The sequence below is a fragment of the Cynoglossus semilaevis genome, unplaced genomic scaffold, assembly GCF_000523025.1.
Source record: "Cynoglossus semilaevis isolate Cse_v1.0 unplaced genomic scaffold, Cse_v1.0 scaffold302, whole genome shotgun sequence".
Taxonomy (NCBI): Eukaryota; Metazoa; Chordata; class Actinopteri; order Pleuronectiformes; family Cynoglossidae; genus Cynoglossus; species Cynoglossus semilaevis.
This window is the reverse complement of record NW_007585121.1, coordinates 241,724-267,500: the sequence shown is the minus strand read 5'-3', so window position 1 is coordinate 267,500 and position 25,777 is coordinate 241,724. Positions and strand designations below refer to the sequence as shown.

At 39.7% G+C, this 25,777-nt stretch overlaps 1 protein-coding gene across 2 annotated transcripts; it reads right to left on the bottom strand.

Annotated features, from left to right (window-relative positions):
* Positions 1 to 3,050: 3,050 nt before the first annotated feature.
* Positions 3,051 to 25,299, bottom strand: LOC103398677 (low density lipoprotein receptor adapter protein 1). Of its 2 annotated transcripts, XM_008337367.3 has the most exons (10): positions 24,882 to 25,297; positions 13,522 to 13,664; positions 12,752 to 12,864; positions 7,772 to 7,886; positions 7,422 to 7,494; positions 7,161 to 7,247; positions 6,260 to 6,381; positions 5,772 to 5,806; positions 3,428 to 3,453; positions 3,051 to 3,207 (listed from the first exon to the last, which is right to left on the bottom strand). In XM_008337367.3, the coding sequence occupies exons 1-10, from the start codon at positions 24,964 to 24,966 to the stop codon at positions 3,161 to 3,163; spliced, it is 846 nt and encodes a 281-aa protein (XP_008335589.1). In that variant the 5' UTR covers positions 24,967 to 25,297; the 3' UTR covers positions 3,051 to 3,160. The 2 variants fall into 2 exon arrangements, with proteins under 2 accessions (XP_008335589.1, XP_008335588.1); XM_008337366.3 differs by lacking the exons at positions 3,051 to 3,207; positions 3,428 to 3,453; positions 5,772 to 5,806 and having other exon boundaries at positions 6,265 to 6,923; positions 24,882 to 25,299.
* Positions 25,300 to 25,777: the final 478 nt, after the last annotated feature.

The following is a 25,777-nucleotide window of genomic DNA, read 5'->3' as shown; positions in this document are numbered from 1 at the left end:
TTCTCCTGTGTCAGAATTAAAGTTGCTCTCTAACTGGAGCTGCACTGTTTCCCCTCATCAGGACTCAGCTGACCACTGCAGATATAACAAGCACCAGGTCCGACTGCTGAGAGCTCAGAGCTGTCAGGGAGCAGCTGAAGCAACAGAGAGCGCCGCGAGTGCAACCGAGCTGCACGGCTGTCACAGGCTGCGACTCTGCACCAGATTTAATGAAGTCATTAGAGTGAGGCTTATTACAGGCAGTATTTTTTAAATTAAAAATCAGAGATGCTCTTACGTAACTGTACTGTACAAACAGAGCCCGAACAATCGGTGCCAGTGATGGAGCAGCTGTAGCTGCAGCAGCACACCCAGTAACCACCAAAATCTTGTACAGAATGTTTCTGTGTTCTGTCAACAACAACAATATGAGACCACTGAGCTGCCTGGGCAGCCCCATCCTGCAGGGTGGCTTCACAGTTTGGCTCTGAAGTGTCAGAGAAATCACCAGATTATAAATCAGACCTCTTGTTGCTTTTGTTAATAATCACAAATACCTTACTTTGTATTTTTGATCCTTCATTCGAATGAGAACTTCCCTGGACACCAAGTACAAATATTTAATTGTTCTTAAAGACATAAACTGATGTTTTGTTATGCAACATGGTGTCAAACAACCCACTGCTGATGTTATTTATGTTAGTACAGCTAATCAGGTCACAGCTTTTATTCACCACTGGGGCCTTGACGTCAAAGAGAGAAATGATGCAAATTGGTGCAGCTCTACCAGGAACTTTTAAAGAGCACTTCAGGAACTGTTGGGAAAACAAATTATGCAAAAAAAGGTGAAGGAATTCTCTTATCTAATGGTGTGAGCTCCAACTTTTGCTCAGAGGTTTTGTTGACTAGTTCACCAGTGTAGGTGTCAGAAATTACTGCATATTCAACCTTTGAGGGCTGAGCAGGTTGACCTCTGACCTACAGTACATGTTTAGACCAAATGTAAGTAACTGAAGGACTACGACCAAACTCAACAATGTAACAATGGTTATTGACTGATATTCCTTTCGCTCTTGCCAATGTGAAACTCCTCCCCACCAGAGATGACATTTTTATCTTCCTCTCCATCCTCAACTTTAAACTTTTAATTAGACGTGTGCAGCAGGCTAAGTAAGAGACCTGCCAATGTGACTGTCAGTCAGAGCCAAAAAAGAAAAACGACCTTGCTTTAGAGCAACCCCAGCGGGTGAGGACTAAAAAAGAAGTCAAATTTAAATTCATGACTTAACAAAGATTTTCTGAGTCACATTTGCAGAGATTCAAGGATTAAAGAGCAAGAAGGGTAGAGACGACTTCTGTTTTCATCCTCTTTTATAAAAAAAAAGAAAGAAAAAAGAAATGGAAACGCTGGCCTGTGAGAGACGGTACTTTTAGGTCCATAATAAGTTACAGGATGTGAGGTATTTGACCTTTAATCAAGGTTAATAGCAATAAAATTTGTACAAAGTTATTTATTATGAATAAATGTTACAAACAGTTTTCAAACACACGTATAAATCTTTACACATTGTTTGTGATTAAATAAAAAAAGAAACATCTTATCAGCTTATAACAACACACCCACTAATTGCATAGAGAGAAATTAAGCACCTTTTTTGTAAAATAAACTACAAATCAGTGATACAGGTGGTTTATATAAAACCTGTACAAGACTCACGTTTTCAAAAGCCACATCTTAGTGTTTTTTTTCAATTTAAGTAAATTGAGATTATGCACAAAACAACATATTAGACAGAAGATAGATTTGCACATCGTACAAAGTCCGTGTTATCGTTCCAATCCATGTACATCGCACTGTCAGAGTCGAAGCCTCGACACTAATGAGGCGAACGATGAGTTCATTCACAGACGTGTCGACCAAATCATTGAGCCTCATTCAAAAACGTAACGTGAGCTGAATAAAACAACGCAATTAAGGTTTCGTGACATAACTTGATATAAGCTTTCTAATTATCCTGCGGTGGGTGTCATGACAACCACACTGAGCGCGTCACTGCCCTCTGCCATCGCAGCTATTTCCAGTCTCAACCCCAAGGGAGAGACCAACCAACGCCTCACCAAAGTAAAACACAACATAAAGAGAATCTACGTGTTTATAATTGTCTGGGAAGAAGAGTGCAAGGAAATAACCGGGGTCTAGACAATCACAATCCAACAGAAGTAAACGTTAAAGTTTTAAAAATCCTCACATAGAAGTCATTTACAATGAGGCATACATCAAATACAAAGCTGTGGCTTTAGAAAAATAGACTTTTATATTTCTTATCAATTGTCAGATTAACTTTCCACGAAGAGGAAACCTGTCGCCCTGTGGCTGCTGAATACATAAGTGAATGAACACATTAATAAATGAACAGAGAGAATTTAGAGTCATTACACACACGGGTAGATTAGTCCCACTGAAGTCAACTTGTTGCTTCAGTTACAGTCACTTCCTGACAAATGTGCTGTCAGTTTACTAAGAAAAACAAACCAAAACAGCTTTAACACAGTGCTATACAAGGCTACAGCGTACACTCCACCTCTGTGTACCTAGAGATGATAAAACAATAATTTTGGGACACTGTTCAATATATGTACATGCATAAACATATATGTATATGCTAAAAGCCAAATTAAAGGTGTGATCTATTCACCGTTTTGACAGGAATAAATTATTTGTTTTATTATTATTATTTACCTGTAAAGACTGTGGTATTTCTGGCCACAGGAAAAGATCGCACCTGAAAAATGATCTTAGAAATAAAGGTTAGATTTCATATTCTGTAAATTTCCTTACTGTATACAGGTCAGTCAAATGGTATAAAATGGACGCTACATAGTGCAATATAATATTTTCCACCGTTAATCTGTACGTTTATGAACATTTGAATATGGCTCTATATGTCACAGATCACACTGTGGTAAAATAAAGTGCAACCACGAACAAAAATAATAGAGTTAACATCAGGTTTCACTGCAGCAGCCACAGAACCTCAGTATCTCTACTGTTTAGTGAGTTCTTTTCTTTTGGGGAACAAAGGTGTGGTTTCTCTCTGACTGTTGTCTTACTGTTTGTGTTACTTGGACAGGTATCGGCCACAGGACCAAGTTAAAACCCTGGGTCGCAGACAGACACCGATCAGAGCTGCATGGTCAGAGAAGGATTCGGCGCTGGACTCTGCCAATCTGACACAAACGGAGAAGAAGCAAAACCATTAAATATTTAAGGTCACAGGAAAATAATTCAAATATTGATGAGATAAATGATGGCCCGTATGATGCATGTGAAATGACATAAATATAACATTTACTGAAAGAATGGAAAGAACTTTAACTCTCTAAATACTTTACTTCTAACGCTTAATGCAACATTAAAATTCAAAATATAAATTGACTGATCACTTACCGGTTTCCATCTCTACTTCCATATTGCTGCAGAGCAAAAGTAAAAGGCAGAAGGAACAGTGTGACATTAAAAACATTAAACACACACACACGCAAAGCCCCAAAATATTCATAAAACAAACAAAAATGTAGCTATAATTATTTAAACCAAACTGCTACATTACCTCCTCTTCATACAGAAGATTGAAATTATAGAACCCTTTCAGCTGATTGACCATAAAGTTATGACAACGAGTCTTATACAAAGGTAGTAAAAGTCTTATGTGATTTGAAGTTAATCTCCAGTTAAAACCTACTGGTTTCTTAAACCGATTTAAATCATCCTTCAGTGAGAATCTGGTGAAAGGTGAGCAGAAAATCACTGAGTCACGAGTCTTGGTGGGAAGACATTCTGTGCAGCAGAGGAGGCAGGCAGGTTTAAAATAACACAGCAGGCCTACGAGATGACAAGCCACAGGCACAAAAATATGATAATAAATAAATAATCTTGTAGCCTGGTAACAAGTACTGACTCACAACATCACATCTGAAACTCTCTTGGTCAGTAACTGCTGATTTGCTGCTTTCTGATCAAAAAAAAAAATGTCTGCATGTTAGCAACCCAGAGAATGAGGGGTTACCGTGACAACTGGTGAAACTGAGCCACCTTGAAACGTACTGCAAAATGTAACAGAAATAAAGGGATTAAAAAACATTACCATTTGTGGCTTCACTTTATTCCAACTTGGCAACAAACTGGAGCTGATACTGATTTAATGTCCTTTTTATGGTGAGTGAGCAAAAGAGAATAAACAAATGTTGCAGCGACACAGTCGGCACTTAACCTGTCAGACTTTGATGGATGAGCGTCATAATCCGCCACAGGCCTTCACTCAAAGACTTCCCACTCTTTTCTCAAAACTTTTTTACCAGGAATTTCCTCAGATGTTTGCAGCTTCTACAGACATGTTGTCTTGTCCTACACTCACACTAATCCACTGATCACCTACTGTTTAGCCTTCATTTTGGTCATTCATTTCCCAGGTAAACTGAGACAATCCCCCGCTCTTCTGACCTGTAACAACACAGTGCAGCACCTGTAATATTAAAGACATGAAACTCAGTGCGATGCAGCACCGTTCACAACTCAATCTGACGTTACAGGATCTGACAACTCGACTGCTGCTGCGTTCCCCACATTCCTCAACCTGTCCACCAGGTTGTCTGATTTTCCTACAAAAACAACCAACAACACTGTCATCCCTGCTGAGATCAGCCTCTTTAATTACCAGTCCTCTGCTTTTTGATCTCACTTCTCCCAGTTCTTCTGTACAGTCATTTCAGGCTCAAACGTCTGCTCCACTTTCACCCATTTGCTTTATTTAACACGACCATGATCCCTAATGGCAGCCGGCACTGCAGTTTAATGAGCTGCCTTTACTTTAATGCTGAGGGGGCCGGCCCCCCTACGCTCTTCCTCCCTTAGTGATGATATAATAAAGCACTTCACACTAAGACAACATTTCTGAGCAAGTATTTCCTAAGAATTTTTTTGCGCAAACCTCAGGCAGACAGCAGAAAAGTAAAGATCAGATATGTGCGTACAGAGCGTTAAATTAAATCTGAGCCTCAGAGAAAATGTTCCATTAATGAAACACAGACTGCAGTTTCATCAGAGAATTTCACTGGATTTCTTGAAATTTATCCAACACAGCTTTCTGTAAGTTAGTAATCTGTACAAATGATGTAGCTTCTTAATTCAATGTGGAAACAAAATCTTTGCTGTCTGAATATGCAGACGAATGTGATCAGAAGCTGTGACAAACTCTGCAGTCACACCGACTACAGTGTGTGTTCTGCTCCGGTTGTACAAAAACCTTGAAAGGTCAAAGCAAAAATAAAATAAAATGTTTGTTTGTTTGTTTTAAATCATGACTTTTCCAGGTCTATTACAGCATAACAATCGAGCTACGGAAATGATTTTATGTGGCTGTAAAGCTACAGACACTATGTATCCTAAAAACGGCTGATGGTATCGCATTAATGGAACAATACAGTACCAACAACCTTCTGTTTCCACTTTTGTCTCACGATGATGAGTCCTCATTTTCAGTTTGGAAAGTTGGTCATTGTTGTCAATCATTTTTTAGATTTTTTCCAGGTTTCCAGGGAATCTGTTATTCCTTGAAGTTGAGGACAGGCAGCAGAGCTGTACACCACCGGTTATAGAACAATATTATGAATCTTTAAGTCAGTTTTTCAACAGTTGTGCTGTTATTTAGAACATTGGGTATATTTCGGTTATATTTTAAAGTAAACCAAAGGTTTATTTTTAGAGGTCCACAGACCCACAGCTTGAAGGTTACCTTGAGAATGTATCATCCAACCCTTCCTCCACGTCCTGTGAAGACATATATAAATAATACAAATCAATACACAGTATTTTACACTCGCTCCACTGCTTTTAGGCTCTTTTCTTATACTTTTGTTTTATTCAAAAGTACGATGGTACCATCTCATATTTTTAGATCTAGTTCTCCATAACATACTCTACAAATCATCCTTAAAAAAAAAAAACTTCAGACATCTCAACATTTAATCTCAGGCAATTAAATTAGTTTGAATAACAAAAAGAAGAGCAGTTAAAAACTAATTTGGTCTCCAATTAAATAAATGACTAAAAAATACTTAACAATATGCTGGGAACAGATTCTAATGAAAGGGCACACCCATGTGGTGAATATAGGTAAGAGGAAAAAAATTAACCCCTGCATTTTCCAACAGCAAGGGAAACGATCATATTATTATAGAAACAAATTCTCCTATGGCTCAATCTGACTAACAAAGGAAGTACCCAGGAGTCGTGTTTTATTGGTCGCCTCCTCGTGGGATTACTGCGGGGCGATGGTGAGCTGAGTGAGGCCGAGAAGAACGGCCTCCGGAGTTTCTCCTCCGACCTAACAGGCTGCTGTGTCTCTGAGTGACAGAGAAGACGTGTGAGGAGAAGACAGGGTTGACAGGGGCAGAGGGAGACGGTAGAAAAGACAGGGACAAAAGACCAGAGAATATGAAAACAGACATATAGTGAGTGAAAGGCTGGAGGGAGACGTGTCACACTCTTCTTCTTCTTCTTCTTCTTCTTCTTTGTGCAGCTGGCAGCACAGACCAGCAGTCTTCACATGTTTTCCTGCACCAGACAGAACTGAAATCCTGTCTTTAAAACTTTAATACGACTCACTGAGTTTCTCCCAATGATGCAGTTTTTTTTACATCCCTTTTTTTCTTGTCTTCAGGCCACTACCACTGGGAGTGGAACAGATTTTAATTGAAAGGAGGCGAGAAAAGTACAGGCCTTAAGTAACAACAATCTGAATGGATGACTAAGTCTGAACCACTGCACCCCCCGAGGAGGGGAGCATAATCTGGCTTTTAAATGTCACAGCTACTGGAGAAAAACACAGCCATCCACTGCTCCCCTGAATGACTAATGAGGCTCATGTAATGGTTTGAATTGTTAGCTGTGTATGTGTGTGGGGGAGGAAGAGAGAGAGAGAGGGAGAGAGAGAGAGAGAGAGGGGGGGGGGAGAGAGAGAGAGAGAGAGAAGGAAGAGGCAAGAATCCGACTGTCATGTTGACCCTCAGACAAAGGTCACGTTCTCATGTCTGAGATGGAAACAATCTGCATTTAAAAGTTAAAATTACAGTATGTTTGTTTCCATCAAAAAATATATTAACTTGATCATTCTAAAACCCACCTGCTGCAACACACTGAGTGTCTGACGTCTCCGTCTGTGTGTTGGCGGCTGCACAGGAACAGCAGGTCCTGGCCTTTTTGTTTTTACCTGTCAAAACATATGAATGTTCAAAAGGTATTTATATATTTTGTAATAAACATCATTTATTGGTTTCAAATATATTCATTATACTGTCATTTTCGCTGGTTTATTAAAATGAAAAAATAGAAATACAATCTGTCTTTAAACAGATAAAAGCACAAATTTAATTGATCAACTTACCTTCCTGAGCAACTTCCCAAAGATCCAGTGCTATTTTAAAGGCCTGAGCCACTGTCAACGTCACTGCCTGAGCCTAAAAAAAAAACAGAAAACAAATAAGCAACAAAACAAACATCTGATGTTATAAAAAAAACCTACAACAAAACAGCAATAAAATACGCATACATACATAGAAATGCAAACACATACATATACAGAATCCACATAAATATAAGTGCAATTAATCAACCACAAGATGGAGCCCTTTCCATTGTTTTTGCTTGCTGCCCCATTCACTCCTTAATGGTGAACAAATGGATTTCTCTTATTGCTGAACTAGTTCATTAAACCTAATAAAGTAAAACACTTACAATTTTCCTCTTCTGGCAGAGGAAAGCGTGGCACTCCAAGGTCTCACTGAACTGACTCTGAGAGACGTAAGCAAAGACCTTGTCCTGAGTTTTATCAGCCGTGCAGTAGGAGATTCTGGAAGAGTGAAACCCCAAAAACATGTTTTCAAATCACATGAATAATTTACACCAGTGAAACAAGTACTAATTTATTTATATACAGGTTTAGAGTTGAAGGTCGTTATGTTGATTTGGAAAATGTTACAACAACAATATTAATCAAACAAATCAGACAGTTCCTCGAATATAAGCTGGTTGAATTTTAAATCCGGAACACAACTTTACCTTTGTGTTCTTCATTTTTGCATATGCATTAGAAAGTCCTGCCACTGCAGGAGTGACTGTTATTAATATTATGTTGATGAAGTCCCAGAGCTGGGAACAGTCATACAGTAGGCAGCAGTGATGAGCAGAGGAAATGGAAGTATATAACTGGGACAGAACAACACACACACACAGACTGTTCAATATATTTATATATACACACATACAGATAAGGTGAAAATGATAGAGCTCCAAAGTTTTCAGAGCAACTCTCGGTTGACCCTGAATTTCATTTAAAGTGTTGAAATTCTGCACAGGAACAGGAACGTTCCCCAAGTTTTTCCACTTTATCACATCAGCAGCTTCAGAGAGGAGATGTGAACCTGTGAGAAGTGCATTCATCTCCCTGGAGAGTTACATAATATAGTGCAGCCTCATATCAGATACAGAAAAATCCCCTCTCAGTGTGGGAACACTGTGATGAAAGGTTTTTTTTTTTTTTCTGCTGGTGGAGTGGGATGGAAACGGTGTCTGTTCAAAATCAATCTCTCCACCGTCCTCACCTTACGGTAACGGTTCTGATCTATTTATACCCTACACTGAAGTGTGTGCGCACACACACATACACAAACACACAACTAATGGATGTTTTCTCTGATCCAGTGCACACTGATAACAGCAGCATTGATCATGGCTCTCCTGTGTGTGTGTGTGTGTGTGTGTGTGTCTGAGGTTTGTTTTATGTTAGCAGACACAACAGCGGACGTGGGAATGAGCCTCAGTGACTGATGCCTCTGATCTGAGTCAACATAATTAAACACAAGTGCTTTATTACGGTCAGGGTCCCAGGGCTGCGTGCTGTCATCATCCTGACAGGGTGATGACACTCAGCTGCAGTCTCCAGTGTTGTTTTAAAGATGGCAGCCTCTCTGCTGCCACCCATCTTCAAACCAGGGATTAAAAAGCATGAAGTCGCAGCCCTCACATCTCACCCTCAGATTCTGCCACTGATGCGTGACCCACATAGCACAGCACTGCCCAGCGCACACACACACACACACACACACACACACACACACACACACACTCTCAGATCCCCACTGCCTTTTGAATGTACGTTCAAGCATTAAATGCAGGAAAATGAGCAGAGAAACAGTTCAAAGAGTTGACCCAAATTATTATGCAGATAAAAAAAAAACATCCAGTCAAATAAATGCAAAATAACACTGGGAATTCATCATATGAATCAACATATGTTATTTGTTTTTCTGTATGAAGCTGCATTGTCCAGGTCTTTGGCAGTGATTACCATTTTAATAACATTCTTATCTGTAAATGTGCAGATCTGATCTGAAAAGATTAAAATCTTTAATCTGATTAATGAAAAGTGTAACCAATTAATCATGATTAATAGTGATTGCGATTAATCACAGTTAATCAGGATTAATCCAGATAATTACAACAATGACAAAAACCCTTTTTCTTTTCTGTATTAGAAATTGCTAAAAAAACAAATCGATTTGTTTCACACCTGTCTTTTTTTTTTTTTAGACTAATCCAAATTATGGAATTATTCCTAAACCCTTATCTTTCTATATTAAACATTCTTGACTTAACCAGTGCAGATTAAAAAAAAGAACAGAAAAAACATTTTCCTAACAGTCCAAAAAGACAGACTGGAGTCTAATTGAAAGCATCACAGTTTCCACTGAGCCTGAACCACAGAAGCTGAGCTGTCAGATTTGATCACATCTCTGAAGATGGTGAGCTTTTGATCCTGGCCTGCTGCGTTCACCGAGCATCAATGGTTTGTGAGTAAGAGAGAGAATATCAATAGAGATATTGAAGTATTCACTGTATGGGCTCATTGGAAATTCAAACATCAAAGACGCACATCTTCAAAAAAAAAAAAAAAAAAAGCAGCAACCCTTTTCATGATTCAGTGGCCTGCTTTTGTTCGACTTGTAAACCAACAACGGAGGAGGAATAATGGAGTCCAGCTCTGTGCTGATGCTGCAGGGAAGTGTTGATCAAAACAACAGCGAAAAACCAACAACCAGAAGAGACGAGGTTTAAGAATGTTACATAAATATTCATCAGTGTCTCCGTGGTGTCCTGCGATGGTGTGCTTTCAGATCCTACACAGATACATTTCACACACTCTAATAGCATCAACATGCATCATTAGCAGGTGGAGTGTCTGCGTTTCATCTCTTCCTCCCTCATTCCCATGTAGTGTTGATTCATATGCTGCTCACAGAGGGATTTTGCCAGAATATGAATCAGAGGCTCCAGTGCTGACAAACGCTCACAGTATTCTGGTCAAATAAAGGATTAACTGAGACAGACAGTGATTTAGATGTCAATACCACAGTTTAGACGGGCTTATTCATCAATACTGCGCAGTAAAGTTTTAAGCTGTGTGTTGTTTCACTTCACTGGAACTTCTTCTTTGAGATAACAGTGGTCTCCAAGTGTCTGTTTAAATACAAATCTTTTAAACCAGATAAATATGAGTAATATATAGTCAATGTAGAGCCAAACTCAATTTGTTTAATGAATCTTAAACGAGCTACATGCTAAATTCAACTCTTGTGCTAGAACAAATAAGGCTCTTAATATTATTAATAAAAATTCTCTCACAACCAGTCGGACGTTTCCTACTAGTATTATGTATACTCCAGTGTACTTAGTCTATTTCTAATGTTAAATGGTACAGATGGAGCTGTAGCCAATCCGAGCTAACGTCAGGTGAAAGGAACAGTTAATCCATATGAAGTACACACACATTCACAGATAAGAATGTTATTAAAATTGTAATCACTGCCAAAGACCTGGACAATGATTTATATTGCACTTTACCATTTGTGTAATGTCTTCACACGCACACACAATATATATACAATATATATATATAAAGTAGTATATATTCTACTGCAACTTTTTCCTACACTATACACTGTATATACACTGAAGTTGTTTTGACCATTTATTATTGGTTATTGATTTGCTTCAGCCATGATACGAACCAACCCTGGTTTTATACAATATCATCACATTCTCCTGGGGCTCCTCATTAGCTGGCCTCACTCATGACTACTTGTTTGTTTGTTTTTCCATATGTCTGCTGTCTCGTGCCGCAAATCTCCACTCTACTGTGAGCTGACAGGGTCTGAGTGGCTGTCAGGACTCCTAACTACAACATCAGGCTGTGAAACTGTCAACACTTAAGTTCCAACAATAAATATCCTCTCCTACACTGTGGTCCACACAAACGCCCTCCGTTCTACTGTATTTTCTCCCCCTCCTCCACCACTGAGCTTCCCCTGAGGTACAGAACTCATCCTTTACAGTGTGTGTGTGTGTGTGTGTGTGTGTGTGTGTACATTCAATTAACTGAACACAGAATCAATGTGTGACTGAGGAGCATCCAGGCACGGACATAAATGTGCATTCACACAGACGTGCATGTGCAGTCAGCTCCACCTTAACTCTGTCCTGCCTCGCTGGTTAAATCCACTCCCCCATTCTTTCACCCTTCACTTACTTTCTTGGCCAATAAATGGATTATAAGCAGCAAAAATAAGACGCACAGAAGGAGGAGCAGGGAGATGAGGGGGTTGGGGGTTTTATTAGAGGGGCTGAATAAATTCCTGGTCAACTCCCTTCCTATGTGGTCCTTCAATTTCTCTTGTATCATTTCCTCTCTGGTACGGGTAGAGATTGGCAGTGTGTACTTCAAAGTGGGCCATTACTCGTTAGCATTACTGCAGTCAGCTCTGTTCGTGCTAATGTAAGTAGAAAAAGAATTAAGAAAATAAAGAGAAGCTGGAGATAAGAAGAGAAGGAGACTAAAGATGGGGCAGATCTGACTGAGCCGTCTGTGGTCTGTTTGAGGTGATAAGACGAGAGGACACACAGCTAGATGCACAAAAACACACATTTCTTTAAGAAGAAAAATGTCCTGTGACTTGACCTGATTTAACCTGGAATCCTTCGAGGCAGAGGTTAATGTTTCAAATACAGGCAGAGATTTAAAAACAAGCATACAAACACACACACTCTTACACAAACACACACTAATGTGATTGATTGAAACCAAGTGTGAAGGTCAGGTTCCACTGCTGCTCCACACTTTCTGCTGCTCCGCTCTAATGGTTCCAGAGTTCAAAGCCACTTCAGAACAGTTTGGTTTTTACTGCAGCAGATACTAATGTTCAGAGAAGGCAATGACTCGGAGAGATTACAGCAGCTTCGAATGCATCAGATTGGGCCACACTCATTTTTATGACGTGAAATGAAAAATTACCACCACAGTGAGAAGTTGGTGAAGAAACAAAAACATTTCATTCATTTAAAGAGTTTCACTGCTGGTAAAGAGTTCCACCGAGAAGTAATTCAACCGGGAAAAGCAATAAATACATAAATAAATATAAATACCACATAGTTCTAACAGACAATTACAAATAACAACAGCTTGAAATACTTTAGAGATTTCTTTAATTATACTTCAAAGATTTTTTTAACTCTTTTACCTTGAAAAAATTATACAGAATTGAAGAACTCCTTGTACTGTAACCTGCTCAACTGTAGTTGACTTCAGTTAATAAGGTAAACACTCAGAGCCAGTGGAAACCCACCTCACTGGTGAGAGGCAGAGCTGCAGAAACCCCTCACCTGTATATGGAGACGTCCTCGATGAGCTCTGAAGTCTCTGTGTCTGTGAGCACGATGCCTTTGGGTGAAACTGTCAGAGTTACTTTTCGAAATTTCTTAGCACTGGCTCTGGCCTGTGGACATGAAACAAAAACATGACACACTAAAGTTAGGGGAGGGGGCTGGTGCGGGGTCACGCCTCAGGCAGTGACGTAGCTCATGTGTCGCTCTAACATTAATAATAAATAAATGAAATTTTTGATTCAACAATAGCTGCAGAGGAGGAAGTGCAGGCAGCCTGAGAGAGTTGCCCTAGAAATGAGTAGAATTTATGAAATGCGACAGAAGAGAGGGGCAAGGCAGGGGGAGGAGAAGAGCCGCAATGTGTGACCCAGAAGGAGTGCTCGAGGTCGGGCCGGTTGCCACTGACTAGCCCTGCCTGCTCTACTCCATCTGGACCTTCAGATAATGCAGTCAGAGCGCTGAGCTAGCAGTCTGTTCCTGTGCCTGTTGATAATGGTGGTGACCTCTTTAGCATCAAATCACAGAGCAGTTTAGACTCCAGTGTGGGAGTAACTGATAGAACATGAAATAAAAAGTTAAATACATTGCGAAGTAGCACATGTAAGGTGATGGAGTTTTTAGCATAGACCAAACAGAAATGTTGAGGTGAATACACTAGAACTAGGGTTTTTAAACCATGGGGCACTCCACCCCTTGGGGACACCAGAGCAATTCACTTTATTGTAAAAAAAAACCCCAACATTTTAATAGGTTGTAAAATGACCCACCGTGCAGACAATTCTGTGGATGGCAGCTGAAGCCATGTCTTCTCCTTTAGGTTGTTCCACCAGTGTCATACCGAGGTATTTCACGTTGAACACCATCCCCTCCAGCAGAGTCTCCTTGGTGTCAGTCCAGTTTTCTGGCAGCTCTGGTGGGACAAAAGATATTACTGCTTTAGCACCATCTTAAAGCGTTCTGAAACCACTACAGTCTGCAGCAGATAAATTAATTAAACTGTCAGTCAGAATCAAGAAGTTGCAAAAAAAAGTGTTGTAATGCTTGTGATTAAAAGAATATTAAAAACACAAATGTTAACAAGTAGAATAACATGGCAGTGTGAACGAAGACAACAACAGTTAACCTTAATAAATGATGTTTCAAATAAAATCCAAGGTTGGTTTAAAGGCACTTGAAATACAGTTAAACTGTTTTGAATTAATGAACCACACAAATACATCCACACCATCAGTGTCCAACACTCTGCTGGGCTAAACTGGCAGCGAACGCTCCACATGGAGCGAGCCATCTGGTGCTGGCAGACACCATGCAGCTGTGAAGACAAACAGCAGGGAGCGCCATCCTCGTTACCGTGCTTCCCACAACTCTGAATTATTAAACTCATCCATTAAATTATCCATAAACGCAACCATTAGAGGGGGTACGGCTTAAAACCTGCAGAGTGAGAGGGCGTGTGTTGTAGTTTTTAAGTGTTCTAACTGGGGTGTCATTTGATTTGACTTAAGAACAAACAAACAAACGATTCATTGGTGGATTTCTAATGTTTGGTTTCTCAAATTAATCATAAGAAAGTGTTATGTCATATAAGGACCGTGCACTGCGTTCATTTTCCTTTTTAACCTTTCGTTTCCACGTTGATGGAAAGGTTGCCTTTGGGAAAATTTGGAAAAAAAATTGGAAAGAAATAAGATCCATTTGGTTGAGGTAATACAACTGTTAATCATGGAATCTTTATATAAAATAAAACTATTCAGAATAAAATATTTCTGCATAAAACATTATGTCACATTGGTGGCGCTGCTGGACGTACCAAATCTTGAAGCTATTTTAATTTGTGTGGCAACATCATCACCACGTCCACTTCTACAGCAGGGGGTCTCTAATGTTGAACCTCTTCAGATCAACTCAAGTTACATTCAAGTCTATGTTCCCACATTTTATTGCATGTTAAAAAAAATAACTAACTGCTTTGGTCCATGTTGTTTTCACCAGACCACACAGATATATTATTAAAGAGTCTCATGTTGATGCTGCAGGGATTCCAATATATTTTGCCCTCAAGGCAGGAAGGCATTAATTTTTAATAAATCCTACGCGGGTCTGCAGAGGCACAGGGACTGATAAGAGTGACAGGAACAAGCAGGGAGAAGCTAATTAGATTTTAATGTGTTGAAAAAAAGTGGCGAAGAGAACACTGGGGCAAAGAGACACAGGAAGAGACGAGGCTCTGTGAGCTGTGGTCTGTGTCAATGTTAGAACGACTCAAACTATTTGGATCAGATGTGAATTTTCAAGCACTTTAACAAGATTATGGGGAGCGACACCTTGGTGTTGCACCAATTATTTTTGCATTTTTATCAAACCGCTGCCTGGCATCAATTTCACACCTACACCAAACATTAGCTTCACGCATCAGCCTCACAATTTGGGATGCATGCAGACCAATATAACCTGGCCATAACAGAGAAGACAAAAATGATTTTGCTCACATTCTACTGCGGCAAGTCTCACGTGTGCTCACGTAAAGTTGTAGCGTAGCCACACTGAAATGAAAAGTGCTGAAAGCACTGAACGGAGAGCTGACCACTGTAGTGCTCCACTGCAGCTGAGCTGCTGCTGTAGCACTGTATATTACCCAGCAGGCCTGCAGCGTCTCGCAGCGATTACCAGCTGCCTCTCTGTAATTAAATTTGCACCGAGGAGTGGAAATGGTCAGTGGTTACTTGTGCTCAGACTGGACACCTACGTAGATGTTGAGTGAGCACACGAGCAAAATCTGCAAAGGTGAAAAATTCATTTCACAATGAAACCTATGAGTTTAAAGCCGACTGTATTATGTATTAGCACAACAACATGCTCAACATGGACGACGTAACCCTTCATCTTCCCTCTCAACACACTCACTCATCTGAGGGGAACTTTGAATCTGGGACACAACCTTGACTGGGAATATAGGGCGAACATTCAGGGAGGATGGAGAGCTGGGATAGTGTGTGGTGAGGGAGGAGGTGGCGTGGAATTTTTTTCTGAATTAGATCTGTGTCATACAGCAAGTTGTCTTTTCAAAAAATGTAAACGTGTTTGCAAATAAAGTCACAGGTTTAAACTGACAATCTGAGGATGTTTTTACGAGTCGAGCTCTGAGTCTGTTCTTACTTCATCAATTCATCACAGAAGATATTTAGAAGATATCAAGTGTTTTCAGGAACTCCATTTTAACTGCTAATGTAGTTGTACATGCTAAGCTAATATCAAAACACAGCCAAATAATCACAACAGTCATTTCTCCAGCAGAGAGAGAATTCATATTTCCATAAAAAGTCCGACCCTCCTCTTAATTCTCCTCACTTCTACCAAACAGACCAACGCAGCACATCAACAACATCACACAGTCATGGGATCAAATACCTTACGTTGCTTAGCAACTCAGTGGTGGGAGAAAGGTGGTACCTGCAAAATGCATCACTGAAAGGAGAGTGATCTGTAGTCCACAGAACCCCCTCCTCTGGAAGGGAACATCAGACTTCCTTTGAGCCTGAGATGCAGCTCAGGGGTTGCTATTTTTAATTAGCACAACCATAGATTGTAACTCAGTATCAAAGTAAAGGTGCATGAAGTTAATCCCAACATAACTTATTCTATTGATTTTTGGCTTTAAAAAAATATAAAAAATTTCATGTAACGCTTTAACATTTTTTTTTAAATCATAAGCTTATATCAGACAAATTAAGTGGATGGTAAGGGGAAAAGAAAATTGAAAATATAATGTTCTTTGGGTTTTAATAAAGGGAGGTTTCTGTTGTCCGTTGTTACTGTTAAAAGAGTTCCAAAACCCTATTACAGGCATGATTTTCTCCAACTCTCAAAAAAAGTCAAATCAATAAAGGACACGTTTTAGTCCCGAAGGCCAGAAAAAAGAGATTCAATTCAATCTCCTTCTCATTTCACCACAATGGAGGTCACATTTCAATATCATTCTTTAATATTTCACAGTTTGCACCAAGGGGAAAAATATGTCAGAGCAAAAATGATTCAGGTTGGTGAATCATCCTTCTGCCTCCCAGCTCTCTGAGGGAGTCGGATTATTAGATCAGGTTAACTTTCAAACCAAAACTCGTTAATTCCTCTTCTTTCAAAGCTGGTTATCAACAGTAATGTGTCTTAACAACATCACTGCACAAATACTGTACAATACTTTCTAACTTTACTTATCTAGCCAGACTAAACGTGTGAATAACATGAGAAATAAAGCAGCTCAGCTCCCAGTTCATCCTGTGGGCAGCAATGATTACATGCTCCACATTAAGGAGTCCACATAAGCTACGGTTGCTTTTGTTCCTGACTGATTTCCTGTGTTATTTATAGCCGGTCTCCCACAGTGATAACTGCACCAACATTTGCTCCTCACACTGTGGCAGTTGGTCTGATGCCGCGCAGTGGGACTCGGCTTGATAAGCAGAAAATTACTCTGGCTTTCTCTAATGAGCAACGTGGCACAGAGTTATCAACAATGAAGACTGATCACAGGGTGAGGCCAGAATAAATACAAACAGTGTTTGATATACTGTATATTTTCACCATGTCCTAGAGGAAGGCTTAGTGTGTACTACAGTGTTGTTATTAGGGCTGCAGCTAATGATTTGTTTTCCATACTTTAATTTAACTCTACATTAACAAAAGGTTATTTATTTATCTTCTATGGTTTTAATCCTGGAGCCGCTGTCTGCAGTTATCAGTCGATGGCGGGCTTCACCCTGGACCGTTCTCCAGTCCGTCACTGGGCCACATCAAGACACAAACATCCATTCACACTTAGCATCTTTATGGTCAAACCTCGAGTGAAAATAAAAAGATCAATGATACATCAGAAGAATGTACAAATGTCGTTACAGAAGGACCATCTGTTACCACTGGGGATTGAACCAGTGACCCTCTTGCTGTAAGGCAAGATAACTACTGTAACTACTATGAGCATGTGACCAGCAGAAATGTTATTTCCACTCTGAATATCTACTGGAATTGCTATATCTATAAGCTGGTATTGCTAAATTATAATAACTCAAGGTTAGAAATGGCATTTTTTTCTACCAAAATGATTTAATTGTCCGTTTGATTTGCCAGATGTTGAATTATAAAGTTTAAATTATCAACTATCAGAAAGGATATTACAAAAATCCTTTTGGATCCTTTTTTATGCTAAGATTTCACCACAATGCAGATACTCAGAACAAATCTTTCCCTGTGGCAAATCTTTTTTCTTTTTAAGAATAACTGCTCAGCACTGTGGGAAGATTAAATACATTAGCAATTCAAACACTTTGGTTCGCTGATACAGATTTTTGTGCCCAGAGCACTTGCTCCTCCTTTGGGTGAAATTGATTAAAGTATAATAGCAGCTTCATTTCAATATTTTTTTTAATTTTCTTTTCCAAACATTTGTCTTGTAAAATATGGAGGAGGGGAGGAAAGAATGTAGATCTGCCTTCTTCAGCTGAGTGCTTCAGGACAACAACATTTTCCTGGAGCAACCACCGGAACTCTACATCCATTATCACAACAAAGCAGAACAAGTCACCTTCGAAAAGCTGCTGATCTGGTTGGAGACGGTGCCTCTGCGTGCCCCCGCTAATAGATGAGGTCTTCCCACAGGAATCCCCTCTAATGGGCTGAAGCACTTTAGATCCTGCTGTAGCAGTGATGAATGTCTGACACAGCTGGATACTTCAGTCCAGGTCACACGTATCAGGAACATCAGGATGGAAAGTGCTGCAGTTCTGCTTGAAGAGTGTGGAAATGCCATTATCGAAGTATATTTTTCTGCTAAATGATTTCATTTTCTGTCACATTTAAATGTAAAGTGCTCCAAGATTGGACTTGGCAACTTTACTGTTTAAATATGATCAGTTAATGGGTGTTTAATTGGAGACACAGGGCATTGAGGGAGCCAAGGTATGGAAACAGTTAGTTACATTAGTTACTGTATATAGTGAGTACAAAATACACAATTTATACTGCAGTTTTGTGTAAATGCAATAACTGTTGACACTAACTAGGATGAGCACCGGAGAAAAAGAAGATTTAAATGAGATTATATTACATTAGATCATGCTGAACTTTATTGATCCCACACTGGAGAAATTGTTCATAATAATTAACATTATATAATATCTGTGGCTCCGAGGAAAGCACAAGTAATATATTGCATTTAATTGGAAATTGTAACGCATGTCACACCACAAGACCGCAGCAGCTATAATACACACTGGGGTAGCCTCACGCCTTGGGCTGTTTTCCTTCAGCTGAAACTAGACAGAGGGCATTGAGACAATTATTATTCCAGAATGACAACAAAACCAACTCAAAAGCATCCAAATCAAGAACATGTTTATCAGAAAAAAGAACACAAATCAAATTTCAGATTTATGCCCCATCCCAACTTTAGGGTCAAGTTTTCACAAGACCAAGGCTAATTATTAAAAATCAACTTGACTGTACACTGGAGAGTTAGTGCAGATGCAAAACACAGATATCAGATTGTAGTCATTTCTAATCACAGAGCAACATCAGGATAACTCCTCTACTGAACATGTGTAGAACGACACCACATGTCGTTCCATTCGTTTACCGGTCTTTAGTTCTATGAATAGAGCAGCCACTTCCTTTCTTGCATTTCAAATCTGAACGTTACCATCTGGCATCATTACTGAGACTATGATAAACAGATGAATCTATTAAAATGTAATTATTATTCTCTCCTTGTTTGAACAATAACAGCTCATCTTAATAAGCCTGACGACTAACGTCAGGATAACTGGTCTTATGGGCCCAATCTGTACAGGCAACAGCGCACACACACACACAGTGTTAAATCCACTGGGTTAAATCCTGCAGGTTTTACTATGACTATTATAGGTTATTATAATTAAGAAGTGAGGTATTTGATACACAATAGTTTCAAAGGTCAGCGGGGGTCAAATCTGATTAAGAGAGATTTATTTTTACACTTAATAGGAGGATAAAATTTGAATGTTGTTTATGCTGCGCTTATTCTCTCCAACACAAACATACATACACACACACACACACACAAATACACCAAAACCCTAAAACTACACAGCCCCAAATGACTGTCAAGGACAACACAGACAGACTCACGAGCTGGATCTCTCCCTGCACTAAGTAGAAAGCTGCAGTGCTGCATTTACAAGAATGGCCCAAATGCCGCCTTATTCAATTAACTTTAGGTGTAGGGATCTCGGTGCTGCCATTCTGGAGAGAAAAGCAAGAATAAACTAAAGAGACTCAGAGGTTTATGTGATGGGGCGAAGTACAGGATGTATTTATTCTTAGACAAGAAATAAAAAAAAAGACCTAAGAGAAGCTGCAACGCTTTCTAAATCCGACGTTACCAGAAATGATCAGTTACATCACGTTCCATATAAACTGTGGCTTTTGAGAAAACGTTGGACCATTCCTATAACCTAGCTCTCAAGGGCCTGCGAGAGAAAAATCAATGGAGAATATGATGTGCAGCGGTTAATAATAACATGAAGCCAGGCCTTAACAAAATCAATATTTGTGGAGTGAGAGCCGTGAAAAAATATACTGTTTAAATTTACCACTCACAAGACGGACGGTGAAAAATCTATGAGAAATTGTATCGAGTGTAAGAACGCTGAGTTGAAAGTGAATTATGGGAAAGGCACTGGCTGTAGTGAGTGAGTGTGTGAGGGGAAGAACTGTTACACTACTGTAGTGGAGTGTAACCTTTTCAAATAAATATAATTAATTAGGAGCTTGAGCCTCCAACAAGTAATCACTGCCAAAAGGTACTTGATCTTTTACATTTCTACCTTTAATACAAGAACCTTTAATTGCCTTCAACCGTAAGAAAAAGAAATCCTCATGACAGAGCAACAGTATCAAGGGAAGCTCATATGACATTCTACAAAATGAAACCCTGGAGTAGCAAAGGATGGGATTACGTTCGGAAATATCTGGTAAATCTGCTGAATTGATTACAAATGTGAAGTCAAGCACTCCCTATAAATATTTGAAGAGAAAACTCCTAAATCCCAATACTTTATATAAATATTTTCTCACCAACTTTTAAAATCATTCCTCCTGCTCCTCCTCCTTGGCCGTGACACACTGGTTGTTCTGTCTTTACAAAGCTATCGGAGATAATTGCGCCTGGAGGGTCAGTGGTAACTGACAGCACCCGCCTCCTCCATGTCATTCAGTCAAACACTCCACAGCTTTAATGGAACCTTTAGAGCTCAATCGGGTCGAACCTAATGAGTGTGAAGTAGCACTGGCTCATTACAGATCACACTCTTCCATTCAAATCCTGCCACTTCACCTCAAAGCAATATCAATTACAAATATGAGACACACTTCACCTGTGTAGTCAATGGCCGAAAAAAAACACACATTGATTTTGTCCAGTTTTCAATTATAAGTTAAAAAAAAATCCTAAACCCAAGGACATCACAGTAGGCACAACTCACTAAAGTGAGTCCTGAAGCTAAGTGATATTAAATGGATTCAGACAGTTCGCTGTGGACGTCCTTGGTGCCAAGGGCAACCGTGTATGACTTCTGAGACACGGAGAGGTCTAAACTGCTACTTTGTGACAAGATCCAAAAGGAAGGCTCCGACTCCAGGCATATGCTGCGTCCTCGACTGTCCTGCCAGTGGCTGTGACCTCGACAGATGACAGGGGACACGGCAGGGAGAATGGACCAAGTGAGCGAAGTGCAAGTATAAAGAAAAAAAAACAAAAACAAATCTGTTGGTCCTTGTTCGTGGTGAAATGTGTCTCCTTCTTTTATTTCCACTTATTTATCATGCAAACGGTGTTTTGGAGCTGGTACAAATACACAGGAGGAGATCGTGTTGCACTAATAGCTGTCAGAAGCAGCAATGGATTAGTCAGAGCAGAGCAAACACACAGTTGGTAACAGTGGAGCAGCACCGAGTCTGTGAGGGGATTTCAATAATTTCATTATCTTTTCTATCTAAGTGTGGCCTCTGGATAATCCCTGTTTTGTCTTTATACGTGGATTTTTTTTTTTTTTATTGATAAACACTCATGATGTTTGGAAGAATAAAACAGAATGCCAATTGGAATTATACTGTAGCTTCTCTGCTTCAAATACTATTCTTTTTTGGTCATATAAAACACTTAGAATCTCCACTGACCGATCTAGTAACCCACTTTTTAATTTTTTTGAGATGTGATAATAGGATGGTGATTTAATTACCCTGCAGTAAGTCTATATATAATTCTGTTGCAATATTGCACATTTTACTGTTGCTGAATTTATATCAAGCCAATATAATTTAATGGTTGGGTCTGGATCTATTTTAACTGATCCAGCATCATATATTTTTACATTTAAGTGGGTCGTGTCCTCATGCAGACGTGACACCGACATGTTAATGTAATGAGCTTAATGTCTGAGAAGAACATTAGTTTAAATGATGGTCAAGAGAAGAGGTAGCAGACAGGTCAATCGCAGGGAGTTAAGTGCAGGGGTCAGCTGTGGTTCAGTGGGCAGAGGAATCATCTTCTAACCACAAGGTCAGGGGTTCAATTTAATAAGGAGGCATTTAATGGTAGGGTTTGCAGGAGATCTGTGAGAAAAATCACCACATAAACAAAGTAAATACACCACAACAATGTTGTACCAGCAAACATCAGGGCATAAACACAAACAACAACATTAGGTAAAACAGCATCAGCAGTATCCCATATGTTGATCACCAATGCAGTAACCTAGCATTGTAATCCTTCATGTAAGCAGTGGAGTGATATAAGCTGCAGCCGCTAATGTTATCTTCTCTATTTTTATGTCTAACGTCAGATTCATTAAGTCCGGCTTTATTCATGATAATTACAGTCGCTATTGTCATATTGAAACTGTGAATCCACGATTACAGTCAAAATGTTTCACCAACTGACCTTCCCTCACAGGACCCTCCTCACCTCATAATTTACAGAGTCAGCGAGGGACAGTTAATTTACAGGACTTTTGCACCGATTGTTTCACTGATGAGATCGTGCGTCCACATTTTATACACAATTAACTCCAGTCAGTGGACAGGAGACAAATAAATGATTACATTTTCCATGCATTAATCACAGCCTAATTTGTGTGACTGTGGCCAGTTGCTGAAAACGCTGCCTCATTTGCATTCCAGCAGCCCACACTGACGCACAGCACACACTGGCATAAGGATGCTGCCTCCTCTCTGAATTGTCTGCTAAGTGGCCTCTGGACTTCAGCCTTGTCTGTTTTGTTTGTGGCTGCTGTGTTTTCCAGACTGATTCCTGCAGCGTCTCTCAGATACAAAGTGCTCCTGTCATCAGATGCTAAAAAAAAAAACATCTGCTCTTAACAGTATTGCTCAGCTTTTCCTTCTCCATCTTCCTGACACCAGCGACAATAAGAGAGGACGAGCACAACACACAAGCTCCTGTTAACAATGTGACACAGACAAAGCACTCACAGACGACACGTTGATGGTTTGCTTGTCAGCTGTTGTCATTGTATAGGAACCAAAGTCGGCGGCAATTACTTGGAATAAATCCTGTCCTGAATATCGGGGTTTGCACAGACAAGTTAAGACAAACTGTCACATTTTATGCTAAACTTGGGAAAATAAATACATCCAAACCCGACAGGGAAGAAAGCCTCTGACGGGATTTTATTATTTCTCATGCTCAATATTCAATTAGTTATGCAGCCATAAAGTGTGAAGAATTTTAAATAAAAAATTGAATTAAGCCAACATGGGTGACTGATTGTTCACCTGAATTTAGGGTGAGGAAAAGTATGCTAACTAATATAGCAGAACCAAGCCCTGGGGTGATGCAGCTTGAAAAGGGGAGAACATTTAAGACGACACTTCACACATCAGTGGGACAGAAGAGCTGCAGGCAGAAAAGCTGCATGACAACAGTTATGGCATGATGGGATGGTTCATCACTCAGCACCAACAACATGTCATACCTCACAATGAGGCTTTTCCAAAGGCAATCTCACATATTTGCATAGTATTAAGAGAATAATGTGAAGAATAACGTGGACGGTTTCTATCCATCTGTTTGACTATTGGTCTAAGTTGAATACATACAGTAAGTAATCATACTGCATAATGTCTGTATTCTATTGTAAATGTATCACCCTTCACTTGTTTATACATAATACTATGTATAAATATTATAATATTATATTATAATATATATATATATACATATATATTGGTAAAAGGTTGCAATTAGTAATTTCTCCTACTGGATAACTTGTTTATTTATTAGTCTTTGGTTTTGGTCATACTCAGTATATTGCACCTATACATCTTTTCTTCTGTGTATTCATATAGTCCTTATATATATCTTTGGATTGTTCTTGCCATTAAAGGACTAAAATGGACACAAATTTCAATAACCCATACATTGAGCTTGGTGTTGACTATTACAATTTCCAAGTCATGTAATGTTTCTCAATGTTTAGCTAGCAAAACAAGTTGATAAACCAGTTTATTTTTACAAATAAAGTCAAATAGGTTGATGTAATACATGCCAAAGCTACCGGCCAAGAAAAAAAATCGATCAGGCTAAACATTTCAAAATGTAAATGTGTTTGTGTGTCTATAATTCATGGAGGGGGAACAGAGGGGGCTCATGACTGAATGAGCCCCATATTCGTGAGAGCAGCACTCCTGCTCATACCCCGCAGGTGTAAGTGGAGTTAATGACGTCTGGGACTGAACATGTACCAAAAACAACCGTAACAGAGCATCTGTGTGTGCAGCACAGTAAACAAATGCTCACAGGTAATAAAACACCAGCAGAGTCAGCAGCAGCAACAGTAACAGCAACAGCAGCAGCAACAGCAGCAGCAGCAACAGTAACAGTAACAGCAGCAGCAGCAACAGTAACAGCAACAGCAGCAGCAACAGTAACAGCAACAGCAGCAGCAACAGTAACAGCAGCAGCAGCAGCAGAATGGGCACCACACACTGGTTTTTCTTCTTTTTTATCTCTGATAGAAAACACCACCACACGTTTCTGCTCCAACACTAACCTCTGCACACATTCGTACAGTTTTACACTTACTTTCATGTTTGGAAGTTCCCCATGTGTGCCGCGGCACTCCCGGGCTTTTGATGATGGCTCTGCCGGCGGATTTCAGCGCGTCCATGCCGAGGTGCGTCTCTGCTCTCCGGCAGGTGGATTCCTGCTCCGTCTCCTTATCTCCTGCAGACCGCAGGCAGGGCTGTGCACCACTGTGTATTTACGCAACAAAAGCTAGTGATATATTCTAAATAAATACATAAACAAACGTATGACGAACAAAAGTCGCTCTGAGTCAACCTCCCTCCCACTGAGCAGTAATCAGCAGCTGATGAGGACCACGTGTGTCCACTGCGCCCTCTCCAAAGTTAAGGGCGTGTCCTCCTCACCTCCGAGAGGAGCTGAGTCTCCTCCTCACTCATTTAAGCCCTTTCCTCTTTTAAAATTATCACCACACTGTTTTGTTTCATTAACAACTTGTGTTTTCTTTGAAGCCAAAGTCAAAGACCACCAGACTGATGTAGATGCAGCAGGGACCTCTTTATACTTCAGTTTGTACATTATAAGAAACTGTGACTTGTATATAAATTTAAAAAGTCCTGGTGATGTATATAATTACACTGTGTATGTATTTTTCCCCAAATACTACGGTCTCACTAGGCTAGGAGACCAAGTGGACTGCAGGCAGGACAGTCCAGTACGCACATTACTGTATACAGTATGTTTACAAAGGTAAGACTTTGTCATGTGTGCAGGAGGAGAACTGACAGTGTCCCACTAAAAAAAAAAACAGTGGGTAAAGACATATGTCTCAATTAAATGTTGGACTCATCACATCAAGCTCAAATGGATAATTTCTTATACAAGTCTTAAAATAACTTTTATATTTTGTACCAGTTAATGGACAATTTAATATATAAAAATGATATCAGCCTTAA

Bases quoted from the DNA above. Each gene is read 5' to 3' on its own strand.
- LOC103398677 (XM_008337367.3), bottom strand. From the start codon at position 24,966: ATGGACGCGCTGAAATCCGCCGGCAGAGCCATCATCAAAAGCCCGGGA. The intron at 7,495-7,771 runs GTAAGTGTTTTA...TTTTTTTTTTAG, and splicing joins TCTGCCAGAAGAGGAAAATT to GCTCAGGCAGTGACGTTGAC. The intron at 3,454-5,771 runs GTAACCTTCAAG...TTTGCTCTGCAG, and splicing joins TTGGATGATACATTCTCAAG to CAATATGGAAGTAGAGATGG.